The following is a 22,213-nucleotide window of genomic DNA, read 5'->3' as shown; positions in this document are numbered from 1 at the left end:
CATGTTTTTGAACAGACAAGCAATTTTGCCGTCACAACGTTTCAAGTCAAGCCACACTTCAATTACAGCAGTGTGTCAAATTGCTACCTTTGCCAAAGTAATGTCAAAGCAAAAATAATAATGAGAATTGTGCCTTGAAAACCTGTCAAATCCAGAAACCTTTTCGCCAATCCTCCCCGCCCCACCAAAAAACACAAGAAAGTGCTCTGAGCATCAATGACCGACCGCATTGAATATGGAAGCCCGACATAGAAACTGTCAATGTAGAGTGAGCACTCAGGCTCTCCCACTTGTACACACTCGGCTCTCTGTTCCACTCCCCCCCACCCCCACCCATCCCCACCCCCCGGCTCTGCCTACTCGCTTACTCCAGCTAGTCAAATGTGGACGAGGGCAAGCCGCCAGCCAGCTCTCTAAAAGACAACATGCATAATTCAGTATGAGCGCTATGACTGCAGACACCTTAGTCCATCAAAGTTATTTGTTTTTATTCTTACGGTGCGGCGTCAATCCAAAAAGCAGCACTACTCTTGAGCTTTGAAAGTTGTTTTAAGGGTGAGTAATTAAAAAGTCAAACACCAAGCGAAACTGTAAATCCGTTCTTCATGCTAGTGGGAATCAAAGGATAAGCTTGGTCTGAGAGATATGGATCACCTCCGATTGTAGTTGACTTCATTTCGCCATGAACCTTCGTGCTTGTATTCATTCGGGCCGCAGGTGAGTGAAAGCCTATCCCAGATGACTCTGGGTGAGAGGCAGAGATCACCCGGGACTGGTTGCCAGTCAATCACAGGGCACATATCGACCAACACCAACGGACAATTTAGAACCTTCAATGAACCTTTTTAGGAACACCGAAACTCCACACGGTTTACCGGTACTTGTTTTGCTGCTGCTGTTTTGGGTAGTGAGCGAGTTCAAACAGGTTCAACAGTAACCTTTTAGACGTCAGCGTGTGAAGAACAGAGGCTGTGAACTGAAATAGTAATGGAAATAATAAAAAAGGTACTCGAGGGAGGCACTTATTTTAGTGGATGACGCATCCATGTATGAATTGGGGCATGATGTCTAGTTCAGGAAGAGCAACGATTGAAGGAAATACGGTCATCAGTTAAATACGGTCAAAATTTGTAGATTGCCTTTGACGTTTCATGATTTAAAAAAAAAAAGATTGATGATTTTGCAGCAAAGCAACATATGATTATTTACTTGAAAAATTACAACTTTATTCTCAAATGTTAAAAAAATCTTTCGTTACTGCTGGATAGTTTTAGAGGTAAGCAAGAACAGGTTCCAGTTATGATGGAAATCTCTTTCGAGAGTGTCAACATAACCAGAATTTTTACGAGTTGGAACACATCCTTGTCTTTGACTAGCCTATGCTAGCTAGAGCATCGTAATAATTATAGAAGCTTTTTATATTTTTTTTAAAAAACACTTCTATGCCCTGAATACAAAACAATCAATTGAAAAATATTGTGGCCTCGAAACCTCTAAATTGTAAACTGAGAACTCCTTGTGTAACAAATATGTTTACTGTTCCACAAAAGCTAACATTAGACTGAAGCCTCATATTTGCCCAAAGTCGTCGTGTCCTTTCGGGGGAAACGTTCATTCACAGATAACAAATGAGCCAAGTTTTCGCTATCGTGACTCGTCATAGTAGCTGTTTATGCGAACGTGTCTGTGTGTTTACAATTTGTCCCTTCGTTTCAATTTACCAGGCGAGCTCATTATTCTGCCCATTTTTTTTTTCATTTTCCTGCGAGTCATTTGCCCAAAAAAAAAAAAAAAGAAGAAAAATCCCCCAGCTGCAGCAATTGAAGCTATCGTGTTCACTTTGCAAATGTTTGGCCCGTGCCCAGTCGTGCACTGTATTTATGCCATCCAAACAAATCCTCAAATCTCTTTACCCGGCGCTCGGGATTAGAGTCCGCCGGTTCACACGTTACTGTTCGCGCTGTGAACCGCAACTGGGTACAAGAGTACAGGTGTCATTTGGGTTTCGGCTCGATTTGCATACACGGTTGCATTTGATTATGTTTAATGGTGACCGTGAAGCACATTCTGGCAGTTTTATTGCCAATACAGTACTCTATTACCTATCGTCATTAGCCACCTGTCCCGGCTGTTTGTGGCTCTTGTCTCCATGGCAACACATTTGTGTCGAGTGACGGTCGGCCTGTCTTTCAAACGGGATCCGTGTGGGCAAACAAAATAATAATAATACAACGAAAGTTTATTATGGGGCGTCTCATCAAAGCAGCATCATCCCTTCTGGCTCGTCTGATCTCTCACAATGATTCATGCAACACATGAGGAGGCTTGCGACAGAAAAAGATGTTTTTCTCAGGTGAATTCAGTGGGAAATTGTTCAAAAGCTGAGGCGCTACACCTACAACTGGATTCGTTTTCACCGTGTGCCTCCAAAAATGCTTCGAGCGGTGAAGAGGAGGGGCTACTCCCGCTCCAACAGAAGAAAAAAAAAGTTTGAACATGGCTTGTTCATCTACAATATTTGTATTACGCCAGGTTATGATTGTGCTGCTGCACGTGGCAGTTCGAGGAGCAACTTCACCTTTGCAGCTCCGAGACTAAACGAGCTGCAGTCTTGTCTTTTAAACTTACATTCTATTAATTCTTTAAAACTCCTAAACGAATACAAACACTTCTCTCTTCGGCAAAGTAACTTCCTTTCTAAATTCGGTTCGAGGGGCGTTCAAAGACCGCCTCAGAAAAACGCAAATCAATGATAGCTTCAATGGCACTAAGAAAATATAAAAACTGTGCACCAAAACAGAAAGTCCAGCAAAATAAATTCTATGTGAGCGTTTGTGAACACACAACAAAGGAACAATTCTAACATCAACACAGACACAATTCTGAACCCGGCGAGTCTCCTACGCCACTGTGTAACCGCAATGGTAACCAGAGATCGTAACTAGCTAGCTGGTGCGGCGCAAGTGGTAGCCAGACAAAGATCGTAACTAGCTAGCTGGTGCGGCAAAATGCTCATTTTACCACTACACTGTGAATCCACTAAGATTTAGCCTTACATGTAACGTTTCCATTCTTAATTTTATTTCTGGCCATGGAAATGAGCTGCAAAGCTGTAATCCTGAACTCTTTTCTGGACCTGATCCCTTACAAACAAACAAATAAAGTAAAGGTAAGTGAATGAAACCTGTAAATCCACTTAAAGTCACTCAAAGGATCCCATTAAAAAAAGAAAAAAAAATATGGCAGCTGAGTTGACACATTTCCAATACGCTTCAAATTCCAAAGTCCCTCCACAATTAAGTCTCTAGTTTCTTTTTTCACATCATTATGTATATCACTACTCATCACTTTTGACACAAATGAATCATTGGAGAGCCTAAAAAGTGACGAGCCAACGTCCAGGACGTTAATCTTCTTGCAGATACGACCAAACCTCATTACTGAAACACCATGGGAAAAAAAAATAATAATAATACACTCGACACCAGATTCAGTTTTCCAGCGCAACATACACGGTACAGGCGTATTGTTGTTCTGCCATCACAATGCCCGCCATAGAGCAAATGTGTTCCGCAATTATAGTCAAAGATATAATCCCTGATTTGCTTGGAGCGTCTCATCAGCGGTTGGGTGCTTTTTGCATTTTATCTGCATGATGACACGTTAGATGGCTCGCATCCCCGTCGGCTTGTCGCAGATAAACTAGTGATGTCATTCTTTCCACGCGACGACAATGAGAGACACATAGAGGATCCGTGGAGGCAATGTTTACAGCCTCATTCGAGCACTGAGGAAGTTGGCGCTTGCGCTTCGCTGCTTCAGTGTTTCATCCGCTCTCGCTATCACTCGCTATCGTAGCCTCTTTATATGGCAAGGAACCATATTAAACGCAGGGCCAACATTGACAAAGTAAATACATGTGACTTATCGTTCGGGGAAGCGTTCCAGACCTACCTGCACTCGGTGAAAATCCGCAATACGGTAACACCATATCAAGGATTTTTCTTTTTCATAATGAAGGACAAAGAAGCAATTTGCATTTGGCAGACTATTTGTCATGACAACGCTTCTCGGAAAAACATCTTAGCGTTTATTATTCTTTTGAATGATTTGTAAGGAACATTAATTTTTGGAATGGGTCAATATCACGGGAAGGTGCTTTTGGTGTCCTCATAAGAATCACTCGGTCGCCACGAAAACGTAGCAGACCAAGGAAAAGTGAATTCTGCTTAAAAGAGGCCAAACAGCTGTAAGGTAGATTGATAAGTCTCGAAGAATGTCTTGCTTTTGTTTATTTTTCGTGTATCATATTTCTGAATGAAAGATGACATATACAAATAGGACATATGACCCACGAATCAGCAGAGCTCCTCGATCAAATCTACTGAAATCACATTGCACCACGACTTAGACCTACTCTGAGCTGGTCTGAAGTCGAGTCGACATCCAGTCCCCAAATTGTGTGCGCCGGGGGCGTGTCAAAGAAAACTCAGTCTGCCGAAACGCCCAGCATGGTGCAGTGCGGGCTATCAAATTCCCTAACATGGTAAACAATTTCGCCCTGGCACGAAAATCTAAATGCGTCCGTTTTTATGCCGAGCGCACTGGCGCTGTCTACAGAAATAGAGCCCAAAGTGGCAACTTCATAATTTAATAATTTGACAATCTGGGGACTCAGAAGCATTTCGACTGTATAAAATTTATTGCCAAGTAGCTTTGCTACAATAGCGCAACAAACTACCAAATGTCATTACTTTCACCAAATGTTGTTCCACATGCTTTAAACACGTTTCATATTTTGAAAATATTCCTTTGCGCCTGTTCTCACTCTCTCATTCACGCAGTTCTTCCAAAAAAGAGTCAAGCCTCAAGCTGTTTCTTTGTCACTCCCAGACGTACCGTAAAACTGACAAACAAAACTAAGGAGAATGCAACATTTAACCTCGAATCAAACATACGAGACGACACAATGAAAAGCATTGAAGGCAGGCCTTCCGCCTGCATGCTAAAAGAAAAGTTCTCAATGACGCGAATAGAAATGCTATAACGTTGGCCGATCAGGCTGATTCGTATCCCTAATGTAATCCTGTTTTCAAGTCCAATTGACTTTGCCCTTCACAAAATGTTTTGGAACTCACCCCCAATGACTCTGGAGATTAAATGAAGAACAATGGCGGCATTTAACATTCCAGTCATCACAATACTCATTGTCTGCTCAGGTTCCCTGACACACCATATCCGCCTTGTCAGTCGTGTAGAATATAAACCATGATGTTGGTATTTTTGGGGGAAAAAAAATGGATCAAATAGCTGTGTCTGATTTTCTTCTCCAATAGATCCGCTCAAAATACCGCCAGGACAAATCGAACCTCCAGGAAATATGGGTGAGACGAAAAGATCAATATCAGCATTCTTCAAAGTATGTCATTGACCTTTCCAGTGGAAGATTGTTTCACAAGACGCCGGCTTATTGCTTCTTGATTTTCACACAAATTCTCGAAACTCGTGAGCAGAGACTTTCCGCCAGGGTTGACTGTAAATCCCTCGTTGCAATATTAAGTCCTTAAGGCATATAAAACGCTAAAGCGGACAAATGACGTATTTATAAACGGCCCGGATTTGAGCAAGTGGAAGCCCGACTATTTTTTATATACAGTATATATACTGTATATATATTTTTATAAGTATATATCTATTTATTTATTTATTTATATACGGTGTATATATATATATGGTATATATATATATATATATATATATATATATATATATATATATGTGTGTGTGTGTGTGTGTGTGTGCAGCAGTGCAGCAGTGCAGCAGTCTCACGTGATTATTTTTTTAAAAATCATAATAATAATCAGGCTCGCAATGTTCAAGCACTTTTCCCCGAGTGTGCTCATACCTTCCATGACGTACACAAGCGAGCCCACGTCGCCCTCCTTGATGATGCAGCTGTCCTTTCCGTACTCCACAGGATACATGCAGTCCACGATCTCTTGGATCTGCGACAGCTCCAGGTTCTTCATGAAGTCGTTGTCCAGGATGGCCTCTTTGATCAAATCCTTAGACCTCGGAGACAAACACACGAGGTGGTGTTACAAGAAGAATCTTATAAATGTCAGGAGCCGTGCATTAAGGAAGCGCAAGAGTCGCCCAGCGTAAATGTCAGCTGTGAAAGATTTGTCTGGTTGGGTATCGAGCCGGAAAAAGAATTTTTCAAACCGAAACAAACTGGGGATTTTTTTCTCAAATGGTGGCCGCCGCTCTAATAGATGTCTGGTGCCTCGTGGAATGACAAATATAAACGCCTCACCTCAAGCGCACATCACAGAAGATGTGCTGCGATGACCTTTGCAATGATCGATCACGATCGCACCACGGAGCACGTGTGGCATCTGTTAAGCTGACGTTTCACGAATCAAAAGCTGAAAAGACATTTTCGACTGACTTCGATAAATGCCTCACTGCAAATAAACGCCTAGCCGAAGAGCAATGACAGTTTTCTAATTCCTTCGAGAAAGCATCTTGAAAATCTACAATTTCAGTAACATTCCAGAGATAAATCTGCTAAGCATTTCATTTATCACTCAGGTGAAGAAATAAACGCCTTACTTCAAATGGAAATTACCTTTCTTTATCCTTCAGGAAAACAATATATTGTTTAATAATATTAGTCGTGAGTCGCAGAGGACAAAGCAAACATGCCTGTGAGTAGCGTGATATTGCCCGTCTACAAATGTTGCTCCACAGTTTGTGTTCAAACACCTGTTACTTCAATGCGCCACCAATGCCATTCATTAGCCAGTCGATAGCATTTTCCATTGTTTGCTAGCATGACGTATTGAACGCAGGCTAAATGCTTCCATCCAAGGGTGCAACGATGAAGGCCAAATTGGCCTTCACGCACGGCAAAAAAAAAACGAGAGCATGCTGCAAGCGCGTAGCAAGCTATTAATTGTAAGGCTAATGTGCCGTTGTCAAGGTACAGCTAGCCGCGCGACAAAAGCGCTCAATGCCAAGATGGAATCGGAGAGCATGACGAGAGGACCCGTCAACTCATTTGAGCGCCGCGCCGGAGCCACTTGATCTTTTTGCCAAACAAGAAGGGAAGAAGTTTGACCACATCCTGAACAGTCATCAAACGCGCCCATTCGACGGAGCGTGTCGGCTTTGTTTCCGTGGGACCGACCAGGTTAATGATATGCATCGAGGTTAATCCAGTGACAAAAAAAAAAAAAAAAAGTAGTCCTCTTCTGCGAAGAAGCAAGCGTTTGATGCGTTTTATTCATGACCCGCCTCCGAGTTGCTTTGTGTTCATTGGCCTTTAGACCAGCACATTTCGCGGAGTGTTGTGAACGGGGGATCGCTGGAGGCGCTTGAATACAACAGCACAAATGGATTTGTTTCTTTCTTGGCCCCGACAAAAAAAAAATATTGTATATACAACCGCCTCTGCCTAAGTACAGCCAGTAGCACTCCGACACACATCCTCTCACTGTACTGATTTCAAAATGCACAGAGGAACTACTTGGATTCAAACTTTGTGGATAGTGTCTGATGATGCAGCTTTTGCCACGTGGTTCACTTGAGAATGACATCAACATCATTCCTTGGCGCCAAGATGCCACAAGCTGGCACGAAAGCACAACTTTTGTCAAATTGAAGTTCCTCAACTCACCTTTACATTTATTTTTGATTCTGATGGCATTTCATCCTCCCTCATATCTTACCCGTCTACATCTCAAAAGATGAAAAGATATGAGATGAAGTCATGTGCGACAATTTTATTTCGGACCCTCAGTGGAGGATTTGCCTGAGAGCAGCGAAGACGTTTCAGGGCTTGCCCCCCACCACCCCCATCTTGTGGCATCTCCGAGTGTCATCGACAGCGCGCGGTCTCATCGCGGATATGATCTCGCCTCTCTCTTCGAGCAGAGTCTTTTTTTTTTTTTTTGTCTTTCCTCAACTCACCTGCTGCCACATCTTCTTCTCCTATCTTATCCGATCTCATTTGCCCTCTTTGAGGCGACACGCATCAGTCCGTAATTCACGTGTGGCACATTGTCACCTGCTGAAGCTTTTCACATACCTCGCCCACACTCTCCAAAAGCTTACTAATGTCTTTGTGGTGGGCGTTTAAGGCTCCCGAGAACGATACTGAAGCTCCTCTGAGATTTCTGCAGATCCGGGCGTTGCTTCTATTTTTATTTTACAGTGTCTTTTTTTTCCCCCCCGTCAGCAGGGCACAGGGACTCGTTGAAAGGATTTGATGCCGACGACCTTATTAAAGAGGGCATGGTGAGTGAGGTAAGGCGAAATGCAAAGAGACAAAGTGGCAAAACATTGGAAATCTATTATTTTCCGCTTCGAGAGTCTGTGGAAATGCACCTCATTACCCCGGTGACACTCGGGAGGTTTGTCGCCTCTTTGCATTTATATGTTTGGCCTCTTGGGGCGACACTGAGCAGACTCCAATGAAAAGGAAAATTAAAAGCAGCTTGCCTTTTTTTTTTCTTTTTTTTTGGGGGTGGGGGGGTGATGTATCGGACTGCATGGCAATGTTTAGGGCCGAGCGAGCCTGGCTTTCCTTAAAAGGACAAACTATGCTATTTTCAAAGCGGGAGACATTAGAAGGGGGTGGTGTTAAAAGTCGGGGAGGCTCCGAGGAATAATGCGGCAGTCGAACGGAGAGGACGGATGCATGTGGAGCTCTCCCTCTCTGCGGGCCTCGTAAAAACAAAAGATAGAGTGGGTGTGAACCGAATCAAAAGAAAACAGCGACAATTGGCCAAAAATTCAACAGACATGGTCAAACGACATCACAATGGGGATGCGTTTTACAAGAAGAATGCTCAGGGGGGGAAAATAAATAAATAAACATGGCCGGGAGATCATTTGAATACCATTAAGCGTATGAAAGCACACGGACATAAAAACGAGCAAAAGAAAATCGGTTAATTGTTTGACCACCGTTGCCGCAGCTGACTGAGGAGTTGTGACCGTCATCCGTGCGGATCTGTCGCTTTGCCTACATGTGACCAAGGTGCGCACACACCAGAGGGAGCAGCACAATGTCCATCGAATTGAAGCAGAAAATGTGCCCCCCACCCCCAAAAAAACCGCATTTTTACAAAGTACGGAATAATTATGTGTTCTTTTCCTTCTTAAAACATACTTCAACACACACATTTTGTATAATATTTTAGCATTCTTTTTCAATAAATGAATAATTGTATTTAAAAGCAACGACGGGATTTTTTTTTCTTTTTTTTTTTTTTTGGACTGCCTGATCATAAATGGTCGACAAGTTACCTAATATGGTTCGTGGCCTTAAAGGGCTAACAAGGGAAGCTGCTCAATGTCGACTGTTGATTCCCCCCCGCCCAAATAAAACAAGCCAGAATTTACAAGGGACGGGGAATCATTTTCCGGCGGTATGATGATGATAAATATGCCATCAGGACACCACTAAAAGCCTGAGTGGGACGTCGCTTAATGGTAAAGGCACACACAATCAAAGGTTTAGTGCGCGAATGATTATCGTAATGAAATTTTCATTGGAGCGAGTTGTCCTTATCTCACATTGCGAGGGCTGCATCTGTCCAGACTCTTGCATTTATTTATGAACGTTTAAAGCCAAATAAAGCGCTTACAGATCAACGGGAGGAGGAACAGACTCAGGAGTGACCTTTAAGCTGCTGCGCACAATAACCAGCTTCACTTTTAATGACATTCTTGAAGCTTTGTTTGTTTGGTTGTTTTTTGTTGTTTTTTTTGGGCGGGGGGTTGCCGATTGCCATGTTTGCACATGAGGCATCTCCTCCTCGTATTTAGGTTCTCTTCCCTTTCTCTGTATTTGACGAATCAGTGAGCCGCTGTATTTTTTTTGGTGGGGGGGGGGGGTCCACTGAGCTGCGGTAAAATAAATAAAGAAATAAATACCTGACTGACTTTCCATTTTTGGGAGTACAGCAGAAGATTTATTTTAGATTTATCTCTGCAAGGATGTGTCTCTTCGTGACCGTCCAGCAAATAAGTCACTAGACATTTAACTACTATAATTAGCAAAGCAATCAACTAACATTTTAACCTGCAGGTATCCAATTAGCCAAGCAACAAACGGACCAACAAACTAAATATCGACATTACAAGTCGGCAGGGGGACACCCTGAACCGGTTGCCAGCCAATCGCAGGGCACACAGAGAAGAACAACCAACCGCGCTCACACTCACACCTTGGGACAATTTGGAGTGTCCAATTAGCCTGCCAAGCATGTTTTGGGAATGGGGGAGGAAATCGGAGTACCCGGAGAAAAGCCACGCAGGCCTGGAGAAGAACATGCAAACTCCACGCAGGGAGCTGGAATCGAACCCGGTACCTCTGCACTGTGACGTCGACGCGTTAACCGGCAACAAACCACCCAACAATTAACATGAATAGCAACCGTTCAACGACTTGATCAACTAGCTAACCAGTCAATCAATAAATCAATTGACAAACACAATTCCTCAATGGTTCATTCTACAACCGACAAACTAAGAGGCCAGAGTACCAATTCAACTGGCCAATCAATTCATGAAACAATCCACAGTCCGCCGAAATGATTAAACTTTTTTCTGGGATGGGGGGGGGGGGGGGGAGGGTTAACACTTTGAGGGACAGCGGTCGATACAGTGGGGAGCTTATCATGTTATCAGGTCTATCAAACGTCAACCTTTGACAGCTTTCCTGATGCAAGAGGCCAAACCAGGGTGAAGGAGTGAGGCTGAAAGAAGGAGATGGAGTCCAATCTGAAGGTAAACACGCACCAGGGGCCTGCGAGAACTCTTCCGTCAGCGCGCCGCCGTTTTGTTTAATAAACGCGCTTTGGCACACATCAGCCCTTCCAAAAAAGCTCTCCACTTAAATCTGCTGCCGGCGTGTGGAAAATTCACCCGCCGTGAAATCAGAACGCTTTTGTCCGCTTCCCGTAAGATCCCCTTGTTCACCTTTCACCTTTCGCCGCGACGCGCTACCAAAATAGAGCATTTGGGGGACAGATGTGGATGAGTCTTTCTTCTTGGGAAAGGACAACAGTTCTGGTTGGTCTTCTTTTTGGGAAAAAGTGCAACATGTCTCGCTTGTCTTCTTTTTGGGAAAGTGCAAAAACACACGAAGGAAAGAACAATATCCGTGGTTTGTCTTCCTTTTCGGAAAGGTGTTTTATCTTCCTTTTATAAAAATGCAACCTCCAGGGCATGCAACATACATCATTTGTCTTCTTTTTGGGAAAGTGCAGGATTTCTGGTTTGTCTTCTTTTTAGGAGAGCGCGACATCTTCGTCTTCGTTTTAGGAAAGAACAATCAGGTTATGTTTTCTTTTTAGGAAAGTGCAACACGTCTGGTTTGTCTTCTTTTTATAAAAGTGCAACATCCATGGTTCGCAAGCTCCACCACAAACAAGATACATCTTTTGACTTCTTTTTGGGAAAGCACGACGTGTCTGTTTTATCTTCGTTTTTTTTTTCTTTTTAGGAAAGAACAACATCTGCGGTTTGTGTTCTTTTTTGGGAAGGAATTTCAAGTTTGTCTTCTTTTTATAAAAGTGTAACACTTCTGGTTTTAGGAAATCACAACATCCATTTTCTTCTTTTTAGGAAAGTTCTTTGTGACTTCCCACTGCTGCGGTAGTGGCACGTTGACATGACTGGTGCGAGCAGAGTGCATTCGGTTCCCATTCAGCGACAGTGTTAAGATGAGTGTGACTGTCTGTCTGTCTCTATTATGTACCCTGGAATTGAGTGGCGATAAGTCCGGTTCAGTCCGCCGTTCACCCGAAAATTGGTGATAGGCTCTGGCTCACCTGCGACCTTAAACAGGAATAATAAGTCTAGAAAATGGATGAATGGCGACATTCCATCACAGCCGACACATTCGGTCAACTAATTCACAAACCAAACATCCTATAATTACCCATGACGGCCTGGAAGAATGAGACGTCTTTTAGTAGGACCTGATATAAAATAAAATGCTCTCAAATAATAATTTTGCAATCAAAGGAGACTTTTAGCGCATGCTCGTCCTACAGGTCCCCCCACCTGCTGCGCCTCCCGCAGCCTTACGCACCGGCGAGCCGCACGTTCGCGTGGAGCAGCCAGCGCAAAGTCAGAAAGCAGGTGGAGTGAGGGAGGGGGCGGGGGGAGAGTGGGTTACCTACTGTGGACTTTTGGGGTAGAAAGGCAGCGTGACGTGGCTGAGATCGTGGATGTCGAAGGCGGTGGGCTCGGCCGAGATGGCCTGCCTCTTGGTGCGCTGCTGCTCCGAGTGCAGCTCGCTCTGCTTTTGGACCTGCTGCGTGGCCGGCTTGATAACCGAGCGGTACTTATCCAGCTCGTTCTGCAGCCTCTGGATCAGCTCGTCCTTCTGGTCGAGCTCCAGTTCCAGCTCATCGATGAGCGCGTCGCGCTGGCGCAGCTCCTCGATCTTCTCTTGGAGCGCGTATTGCAGATCGCGCAGGGTGCCCATGTCGGCGTTAAGTTTCCACTCGCGTGGGTGTCCTAGCTCCTCTGCTCTGCCGCGCCGCGCGCAAACTTTATCCGGCATCAACAGCCTCTGACTCCCTTGCCTCTTTTTTTCCCCCCCCCCCCCAACACCCTCCACGTCCGTTTACGTGGTGCTACGCGCGCAGGATCCCGCGGCTGACATGCCGGGCTTGGTCCCAACCGTGCAAACTTTGCTCCGGTTTCTTTCTCTCTCTCTCTCTCTCTCTCTCTCTCTCTCTCTCTCTCTCTCTCTCTCTCATCCCCCCGTGCCTCCCTCTCTTCCTCCTCCGCCTCGTCGTTGTCTCCGGTGCACGTCAGCCTGAGAGCCGCATGCAGAGAAGGGCGCCTACAGGAACCCGAGGGGCGGTGCAGCATCGGCTCGTCGTCGTGAATGAATGCAGATCAAGACGGTGCTGATTTCAATGCCAATTTTATGGCTCCGTTGCAGAAATCACCTGCGCAAGCCATTGGAAACCAAGACAAGGGATGCATCCATTCATTCTCTCACGCGACATCTTGTTTACTAACTAACCAAACCCACGAAACAGCTTCAGTGGCACCCAACCAATCAACAAATCAACCAAAGGTAACCAACCAACACACCAAACCAGTCGACATGCTAGTCAAACAATTTTTTTTTTACCTTACTCATCAATCAAGCAACAAATTAACCAAGAAATCAAATATTCAATTTAGCAAATAACCACCCAACTAACACATCACAAAAACAAACAGAACTACTGTCCAGACACAACCAACTTAGTGGAGTAACCAAGCAGCTCACTAGTCAATTAATTGACTAGCTAACCTAACAGCCAACCAACAGATGACCTTACCCACTCACAACTAACTGGTTTATATTTCAAACCGTTCAAGGAATTACAGCCAAAACGCTCAACGCTGGTCTCAACAAACCAGAATAAAATGTCTGAAGTACGTGAGGGGTAAATGTGTCAGTTGTTTAATTTTACAGGTCCTCTCGAAAAGTTAAACAAAACAAAACAAAGCAAAAAAAAAGCAGTTGTGTTTTATAGGTTTTAGGTCCAATTAATGTTTGGAAAAGTTTGGAAATGATCTATCTTGGTCTCATTTTTTTAACAGCTCAAAACCTGGCATTTGAACAGGGTTGTGTCAACTTTTTACTTCCACTGTATGTGCCTCGTGATTGACAGGCGGCCAGCCTTGAGTGTACCCAAAGTTCCAGCTCACCTGTGACAACAAACATGGAAAGATGGCTGGGGGGGCAAATACCCCAAAAGTCAGTTTTATCTTTGGAAAAAAAAAAAATCAAGGTAACAAAGAGCGTCCCCTCTGTATCGAGGCCTTTCAAATCAACAAGAATCATCGGAGGCAGCGGAAAACATCCCCTGGTATCATCTTGAGCCTCATGTGCAACACATCTCCAAAGTCATCTCCGTGCAAATTCACCGGAGGAATAAACTGTCAAGGCCAATCAGACGAGATGGCGACTTCGGGGGGGTTTCAAATAAAATCGCAATTACACAGGCGAGAATGGGAGGCAAAATGTCGGCGAGGAGGATACAGCATTTGTTTGTTTGTTTGTTTTGGTTGCTAAAAGGAAAAACAGGCCCGAAACATGTCCTAAAACGAGACGATCTATTAAGAGGAGGTTAAATGAAGAGCACAGCTGCCCTCTAGTGTTGGATTAAGGGATTTAAAAAAAAAAAAAAAAAGGGGAGGCTCAGGCCGCCGTCAACAGGAGGAGATGGCATGCCTCTTGTCATGCAAACACCACGTGATGGCTTAGGAGAACAATTTGGCAAGTAGGTTGTGTGAGCAAACACAAAAGATGCAAAAAGCGGGAGGGATTTGATCCGAGCAAAAAATGAAAAAAAGGCAGACCTCATTTGCACAAAAGCAACTGGAATGCACTATTTTCCGACAGAGTCCTTGAGTATGAATTCATTTGCAACACAATTGGGGAAACTTTCTCCTTACCAACTATCAAAACCCAACGTTATTTTTCCCAAAAGTCACTCACTCTAGTATAAATTCAAGATCAGTCCTCCTTTAACACAAGTATCTGTACTTCTATTTCAATTCAGAGTTTAAGAACTTTTGCCACCTCATATAACTTAAACTAATATAGTCCCATTTCAAAAGTAATAAATATGTACCTGAAAATATTCAGAATCAACTTGAGGTGTCAATGTATTTATTCATATTTTAAATGTTATGGGCGGCCATTGAGCTGAGTAAAAAATGACAAAACGACCTTATCAATGCGTTTCTCATTTTAAACATTTGTTTTTGTTACTTCTTTTTTTGTTTTTGGACATTTGCGGTGTCCAATGATCGCAGTAATCTGACTAATATCTGAAATAGACCGAAATATTACACGTCAGATCAAAACTAAAACTTTGGTGGTCGCTGGTTGTTTTTCCCGCTTCAAAACGGTGTCGAAACTGCAAAATCCACGCCGCATGAACGCATCAGTAAGAATGAGAGGCACTCAAAAGAAGCAAACGAGGTTTTCCGTCTCAACAAGGAGACGACATTTCAAAGGAGAATGAGCACTCAGCGACCACAGTACACTTGCGTGATGCTAATGTGTCAACATTTGTCAACATTTCATGCCACGTAGCCTCAAATGGTTGACCAAGTCCGGTTGTTGAAATTGACCCAAACTTCACCTGTGTACAAACTAGCAAAATGGACATTTAGGTATATTTTGCAAATTGGTTTCCAGAAGATTTTTTTTTTTGTTAGTTATTTATTTATTTATTTATTTTAATGCTTCATCTTAGTTTCGTTTTCATTAGTTTTAGTATTAGCTTTATTTATTTATTTTTAATATTTGAATTATTCGGTCACTCGGCATCGTGTTATAAAGTTCGAGTAGAATTCTCAAACAACTGACCTTCCTTCTTCTGTACGAAATACCGAAATAAATACGTTTAAAATCAACCCCCAGAGCTCATGCATCATATTAATTGACCAATGAAAACAAAGGGCATTTTCGCTGTAATTATGTCATTTTAGTTACCGTAGGCTTTTTTGTTTTTGAGCATTGCTGTTGTGTTCGTTTATTTTGTTCATTTTTTTCCCGATAATTATAATAACCCTGGTCCCCAATGAAGGCCCAAGTACTAAACGCACGGCCAGCCACTGACTGATGAGCAACGTCCGTATATCATTTTGACCATGCATGAGCCATAAAAACCTGACCCGCCGACCATGTGAACCACTACACTACCCAGTGACCATGCGGTTACTTTGAAATGGTCACTACTTTCTAACAGAGGACAGCACAACGATTAAACAAAGCTGAACTCAGCAGGTACCCACAGACTCAAGCTGTGACACCCCCCCCCCCACTACCCTCAGCACACACACACACACACACACCACATCCTGGCATTATGAAAAAAAGCCCACTCACTGTCCTTCAAAGTACCTCTGGGCTTTAAATTTCACCTCCCCAACAATCCAAGCTCAGCCCTTTTCCTATGTGGATCAATAGAAACAGGATCAATCGTTCCGCCGCATGGTAATCCGATGACGGCTGGTGCCACGGCCTGCTGCAAGGCTGGAATATGGGAAGAGTGGCGGGAGGAGGGGTGGTGAGGTCAGGGGATCACATCATGTCAGACATGTATGACACAGGTGCTCGCAGTGAGAAAACACGTTACGTCACCAGCGCTCGTCTCTGCTTGACGGCATATGGACACGTAGGATGACACGCGGAGGGGCCTCGTGCCGTAATGTTTTCGAGCCTCACAAGACATTTTGTCCTGGTGTGGAACCAGCACCTTTGCATGCTTCCAGAAGCCTTCGGGGAGTTTTTCTGCTGCTGCTGCTCGCAATCCAAGCGTCAATTAAAGTTTGCAAATGAGGACCTGCCCCACGCGTCCTTTTGTCTCGACTGAAATTCATTCATCTGACACATTCGAGCCTCACTGTGTGCCAGTTGGCAGCGGTTCTTTTGCTCAGGCACACTCACTGGATGCAATAATAGGGACAATTGCACAATCTAATCGCGTTCAAGAAATGGATGAAGCAATCTATTTTATAAAGATACGAATGCTCTTTTTTTAAATTGACAATATCAAGAGAGGTACTCCTTTCACTATTACAATGTAGCATTCACTAACATGTTTAATAATTGGACATGTCATTAATCCATTTCCGCTGCCCCCCCAAATAAAAAAAAATCAACCCAAAAAATATTGTACCTCATAATGACAAGCGGTAATCACATCAGCAATAAGAATTAAACAATTTGTGCGTCATGACAATTCAATGGGCATTGTGCTCCTCCTTCTGGCATGTCCACCTCGGCCACCAGGAGGCAAACATAAAGACATAAAACATAAAGACATACTACGCGTAGGTTTAATGACGAAACTTAGGGCAAAGAGGGCACAACGAGGCTCCAATAATATTGGGCATTCTTCACCGAGGATAAATAATATGCACCTGTGAGTATGCTCCATGTGCATTTGTTGTGAATGACTTGTGTTCAAATAGAAATTCTTTCAAAGGTTTATAAGGACTGCGACATCGATGCTACTTTTGGTGGCCTGACAATGATATTTTGCTTTGCGCATTCGCATTGAGCACGTCAGCAAATCCTCATCGTCATCAGAAAAAAAAAAGGTCTGTGTCTCGTACACTTTTTCAGAGAGCAACATTGTCAACATGGTATCGTAAAGGGGTAAAAAATGATATGATGCGTGGCTCATATGTAACATAGAGAACAATTAGAGAATTCAAATTAACACTGACAAACTGTAAATAAGAATGTAACTCTTCATTCAACTATCTATGCTGGTGACGGATAGTGACAAGCGGAACAATGAAATGGTTTTCCTTCAGATGGCAGAGGGCACACACTTAAACCGCGTAGCCACTTTTTGAGGCATTCTCGACGAGGAATGTGCCGTGATATTTTTTTGAATGCGTAAAATATGTGCCTCGGCTCAAAAGGGAAACCCGGCATTGGCTTGTGGGGGAGTACCTAAAGGTTTGTCCAAACTTAATGGGCTGCAAATCCTGCACGGGGTCTATTTAAAGCCCATTTCTGATGCTTAGTAGGTGATAAGTGATAAGTCAAGTCACCCATGGGGCTTGGGGGGCAAACCAGCCGTAAGGCAACATGAAAAGAGGGCGGGGGGGTCTGGGCTGTATGGAATGTCCTTTGAGCGTTTATGCTATATCCTTCGCATCCACAGACGGCATATGGACATGTAGGATTACACGCGGGGCGTCTCATGTTATGATGTTTTAGATTCGAGCCTGACATGACATCAGCAATTTTGTTTTCTTTCTTTCATTTTTGCCTTCCACAACTATATGACATTTTTGCCCACTTATAGAACCACGTGGGAAGTCTGTAGGTCCGGGCACACTCTGTCCTCTCTGGTAGCACAATTCGGAGCTAGTAATGTTTTGTTTCATAACTAGTGCCACTTTTGACCGACTAGTTTGCGGTTCAACCCGCCTAGTAAACTATTGTGCTGCACTCGAAACATACCGTCGTCGACCCGGATGCTAAAGTTGTGCTACTAGTGTGCAGAAATGGAACACAGTTGGTGTACTTGGACCTTCAGCTGGATATAGCCGGCTTTTCACATTCGTACTCGTAGGCGGAAAGTGACACTGGTATTGTATTAATAAAAATAATAATAATGTTAACAGGACACGATCATTCTACAAGTGAGCGGAAATGTTTCACTAGTAAGGACAAAGAGCATACTAGTACCTGGACCTTAAACTGGATGTTCAGGGTACTGTATAGCGCTTTCATAGTTGTACAAGTAGGCCAAAAGTGGAACGGCTAGAAAAAGTAACGTTACAGTACCCTGTCGTCCTGTTCGTGAGCCTTAGTCATTCTACTCGTGCTATGAATTGTCTCAGGACAAAGAGCGTACTAGTCCATGGAGCTTTAAACGGGATATCAAGGATATACTGTATGGCGTTTCGTAGTCCTAGAAGCAGGTCAAAGGTGGAACGATCAGCGAAAGTAATGTTACTATTAAGACACAGTTATTCTACTGGTGTTCTGAACTGTCTTGCTCGTCAGGACAAAGAGTGTACTAGTACTGAGACCTGAAAGTGGATATCAAGGATATCGCATATATGCTCAAACAGCTGATTAAGCTTATTCAATAGGATTGATTTCCAGCGCAATGTTGTAATCGTGGGTCAAAAGTGATGCTAGTAGTAGAACACATGTATTAGTAGTATGACTTGTAGTTGACTAAACAGCAGGTACGTGGACCTTCAACTGGATACGAGGACGATGGAATAAGCGCTCAAGCGGCTTTCCCAATAGGACAGGAAGCATATGGTCCGGCACGGTGCGCCGTGTCTTCATCTAATGGAGTATTAAATATCCTCAGACATGCACTTGGGCTACTAAAAGCCAATAATGCATCACACTTCCTCCGGACACCCCTCGGGGGACCGTGCGTGATGGATCTGATCAATTAGCAGCCCTTTTACAGTGGGCTGCGTCATCCCACCCCCACCCCCACACCCCCCACACCCCCGCCGCACCTCCCTCTCAACCCATCGACCCAGCACCCCATTCATGAGAAAGTTAAAGGTGGGAATGCTTACCAGTCGGTTTTGGCATATTTGCGGAAGGTGTGCCTAGACACGTCCTGGTGGGTCTGGGGTTCGGCCGAGATGCCCTGCGCGCGCCGGGTCCTCGGGCCCAGAAGTTGCGCGCTGGGCAGCACCGACTGGCACTTGTGCAGCTTCCTCTTGAGCTCCTGCACCTCGTCGTCGCGGTCCAGCAGACGCCTCTCCAGTTCGCGGATCCTCTCCTCCTTGAGCAGCAGGATCTTGGCAAAGTCCTCGTCCAGGTCGCTCATGTTTGCGGCAACAAGTTTTACCAACCCCGCCGCCTAAAAGAAAAAAAAAAAAAAAAGAAAGAAAAATAAAAGAAAAAGTCGACTCCACTGAAAGAGGGGAAACAAACGTCCGTCCCGATTCGCCGCCCCCCCACCCCCGGCTCCACTTGTTAGGATGAGCCGAGCAAAGCGTGGCGTGAAGCGGCCGGATGGAGCGACGTTAGCCCACCGAAGGCTGCCTTTCGCTCGGCTTCTCTTCTTTTCTTGCGAGGGAGGGGGCTGATGTCTCATTGAGAAAACCAATGACAGCAGCTCTTCGTCGGGCTCGCGGCCACGCACTCGTCCACCCTCCTCCCCCTCCTCCTCTTCCTCATTCGCCCCTCCAAAAAAAAAAAACAAATATTTGCGCCTTTAAACGGCACACGCACGCGCAGATAACACGTCGCATTTCAATGGCGTGCATTTAGAAGTCGGTTTTTTTGCTTGCTGTGCACGATCAGAAGTGTTTCGTATGCTGAACAGTCGCCTACTATTCAACGATGTCAAAACGAGAATCCTCTGACATGGCAAAATGTGTGAGGTACCAAGACACTCTCATCATTTGTGAATTGGATTGAATTGATTGGAATGTTAACGGTAGTACAAACATGTCATTTGGGGGGGGGGGGGTCTCCTGAAAAGTAACTACCGGTATTTTGTAAGTATAGTCATACCTCGGTTTTCGACCATAAACCGTTCCAGAAGGCTGTTTGAAATCCGAAACTATTTTATTAGCCCATGGCTAGGGGCTAATCCACTATGCAGAAATAACAAAAAAAAAACTGTCAATTTGCATAAATCACAACAAACACGTCTGCTCACATTGAACATTCGTGGAAGGAAGCCGAGAGGAGTCAAGTGGCGTATTCGGGTTTGCTCAGTTTGGTCGAAAACCGGTTTTCAGTCGTAATCCAAGGGGTAAAATTTTCGAATTTTCTGGTAGAAATTCGATTTGGTCGATAACAGAGACGTTCAAAAACCGAGGTTTGAATGTACAACGATTCCGCTCGAAGCCATACACACACACAGACACACAAACAAACACACAAACTGTATGTATATGTAATATACTAAGAGTGCGCAAGAGCACTGGATAAAATAAACATTTTCTACAAGCAGTACTCCAAAAAAATAAAATAGAGTAACAACTGAAAAAAAATAAGAACCATCTGACATAAGGGACCATGTGGCGTGCTGTACATACTGTGTAATGTCAATGCACACATGGTAAAATGTATGATTCAGTGTCATCCACCAGAGCACCGCGCTAATGAGCCAACAGAGTTGCACTGTTTTATCTGGCTGATTAGCATAAGCAGTAATTATATAGTTTGCCAAAGCATCACTCGCATCAGTGCGCAGAGTCCGCTACCTGCCACGTCTCACTCGTCTCACTGGCGCTGATTAATCTCCACAGCCAGAAAGAGTCATTTCTGGGCTTCGGGGGGGTCCTACTTCACTGTCTAAATCTGTTTGAGGGGTGATGAAGGAGGGTGTGGAAATGGAGGGGAGTGGGGTGTTCATTTGGATTCAGGGTTAAATATAGAATGCACATTTTCCTGTTAGCTGCTGTAATTCATCGTGTCTCGCCCTGGCGTTTGCCACTCGCCCCCTTCAACCCTCCCCCCGCACTCTCTGCCTTCTTATCTTTTTTTTGTTTCGGCCTCTGCAGGCCTCACAGTGCTTAGCTGAAACAAGGGTACACGCAAAATGGTTATTAACATCCTCACTGATATTTTAAAATGTGAGAGACCCCCCCCCCCCACACACACACACACACGACAAGGAAAAGAACTTGGTAAAGTAGGACACACTCATTCTGACACTCAAGGCAAATTTGTGACCAAACTAAACAAAATAAATTGTTGGGTGTCCAAACAAACAAAAAAATAGTCTTCATTTGCAAATGAGAGATGACCATTTTCATTCTGGATATTCCGCCAAGTTTCAGCAAAACTCCTGAAGCCCAAAGTAACAGGTTAGTGGGCACGGCGGTTTCTTGTAAATCGAGTTAGGAGCACAAGATGGGGCCAGAAAGGGCAGATCCCCCCCCCCACCCCCACTGTCAGGTCAATAGAACATGTCATTTCAACATGTTACCAAGTGATTATTTCAAAAAGTACAAACGCCTTCTTTAACTATTAAGTGATCTGAGAAGTAATTCTACACAGCCGGGATGATATGAACCGCATCACCCTTTTCTCTGTCTCTGATATTGCTTATGACGAGCTTTGCAGATATCGCCAAGAGAGTTATCACGCAATCAGAGTCTTCCGCGTCTCCTGGTGACCGCCGCAATTCAATGGCCAGAAAAAGAAGTAATCGATTAATCATGCATGCATCGCTGCTCCTAATGACGGTGGTAAATTATGAGTCACCTTGCTTGACCCCTCGAGTGTATCCACCACAGGGTTTGCGAGCATGGGTGGGGGCCTGGAGGGGGTGGGGGGGGGGGGTCTTAAGAAGCCACCATCGTATTCAAGAAAAGGCCGTTCATTCATACATGGGGGACAAAAACACAAGTTGGATCTTTGATGCGGCGTGACCGACCACAGTGAGTCAAACAAATAAACTCAAGTGAGTTTATTTGCATGTGCGCACGGGGCCAGAAATGCTTGCGCCACCAGTTTGAGCAGGACGCGGGTCACAAACATCGAAGAGGGAGTTGACCTGATTCGCTCTCGCCGCACCCGCCAGTGGCAGTGAGAGGTCACGCCCAAGGCCGGTGCGCCCTGCACTCGCGTCGTCCTCAAGGGAGGGAGAAGGGATGAGGGGCGGTGGGATCATCTTACGGATGGCGAGAGGGCAGACATGAAGTCACCGTTTTC

General features: G+C 44.4%; 1 protein-coding gene across 2 annotated transcripts in view; it reads right to left on the bottom strand.

Moving 5' to 3' along the window:
* Positions 1-19,634, bottom strand: part of LOC147198956 (cGMP-dependent protein kinase 1) — an 86,033-nt gene extending 66,399 nt beyond the window's left edge. The window contains exons 1-2 of one of the 2 annotated variants that reach the window (XM_086121757.1): positions 19,111-19,634; positions 5,906-6,072 (exon numbers count right to left, since the gene is read on the bottom strand). In XM_086121757.1, the coding sequence (XP_085977883.1) occupies positions 5,906-6,072; positions 19,111-19,367 (424 nt within the window). In that variant the 5' untranslated portion in view covers positions 19,368-19,634. Of the gene's footprint in view, positions 1-5,905; positions 6,073-12,200; positions 12,604-19,110 lie in introns of those variants that run through there. The other variant, XM_086121756.1, reaches the window with a different exon arrangement.
* Positions 19,635-22,213: the final 2,579 nt, after the last annotated feature.

The sequence above is a fragment of the Hippocampus guttulatus genome, chromosome 10, assembly GCF_054856545.1.
Source record: "Hippocampus guttulatus isolate MCC_2025c chromosome 10, RoL_Hgut_1.0, whole genome shotgun sequence".
Lineage (NCBI taxonomy): Eukaryota > Metazoa > Chordata > Actinopteri > Syngnathiformes > Syngnathidae > Hippocampus > Hippocampus guttulatus.
The sequence above is the reverse complement of the archived record's forward strand: the minus strand, read 5'-3'. Positions and strand labels throughout refer to the sequence as shown.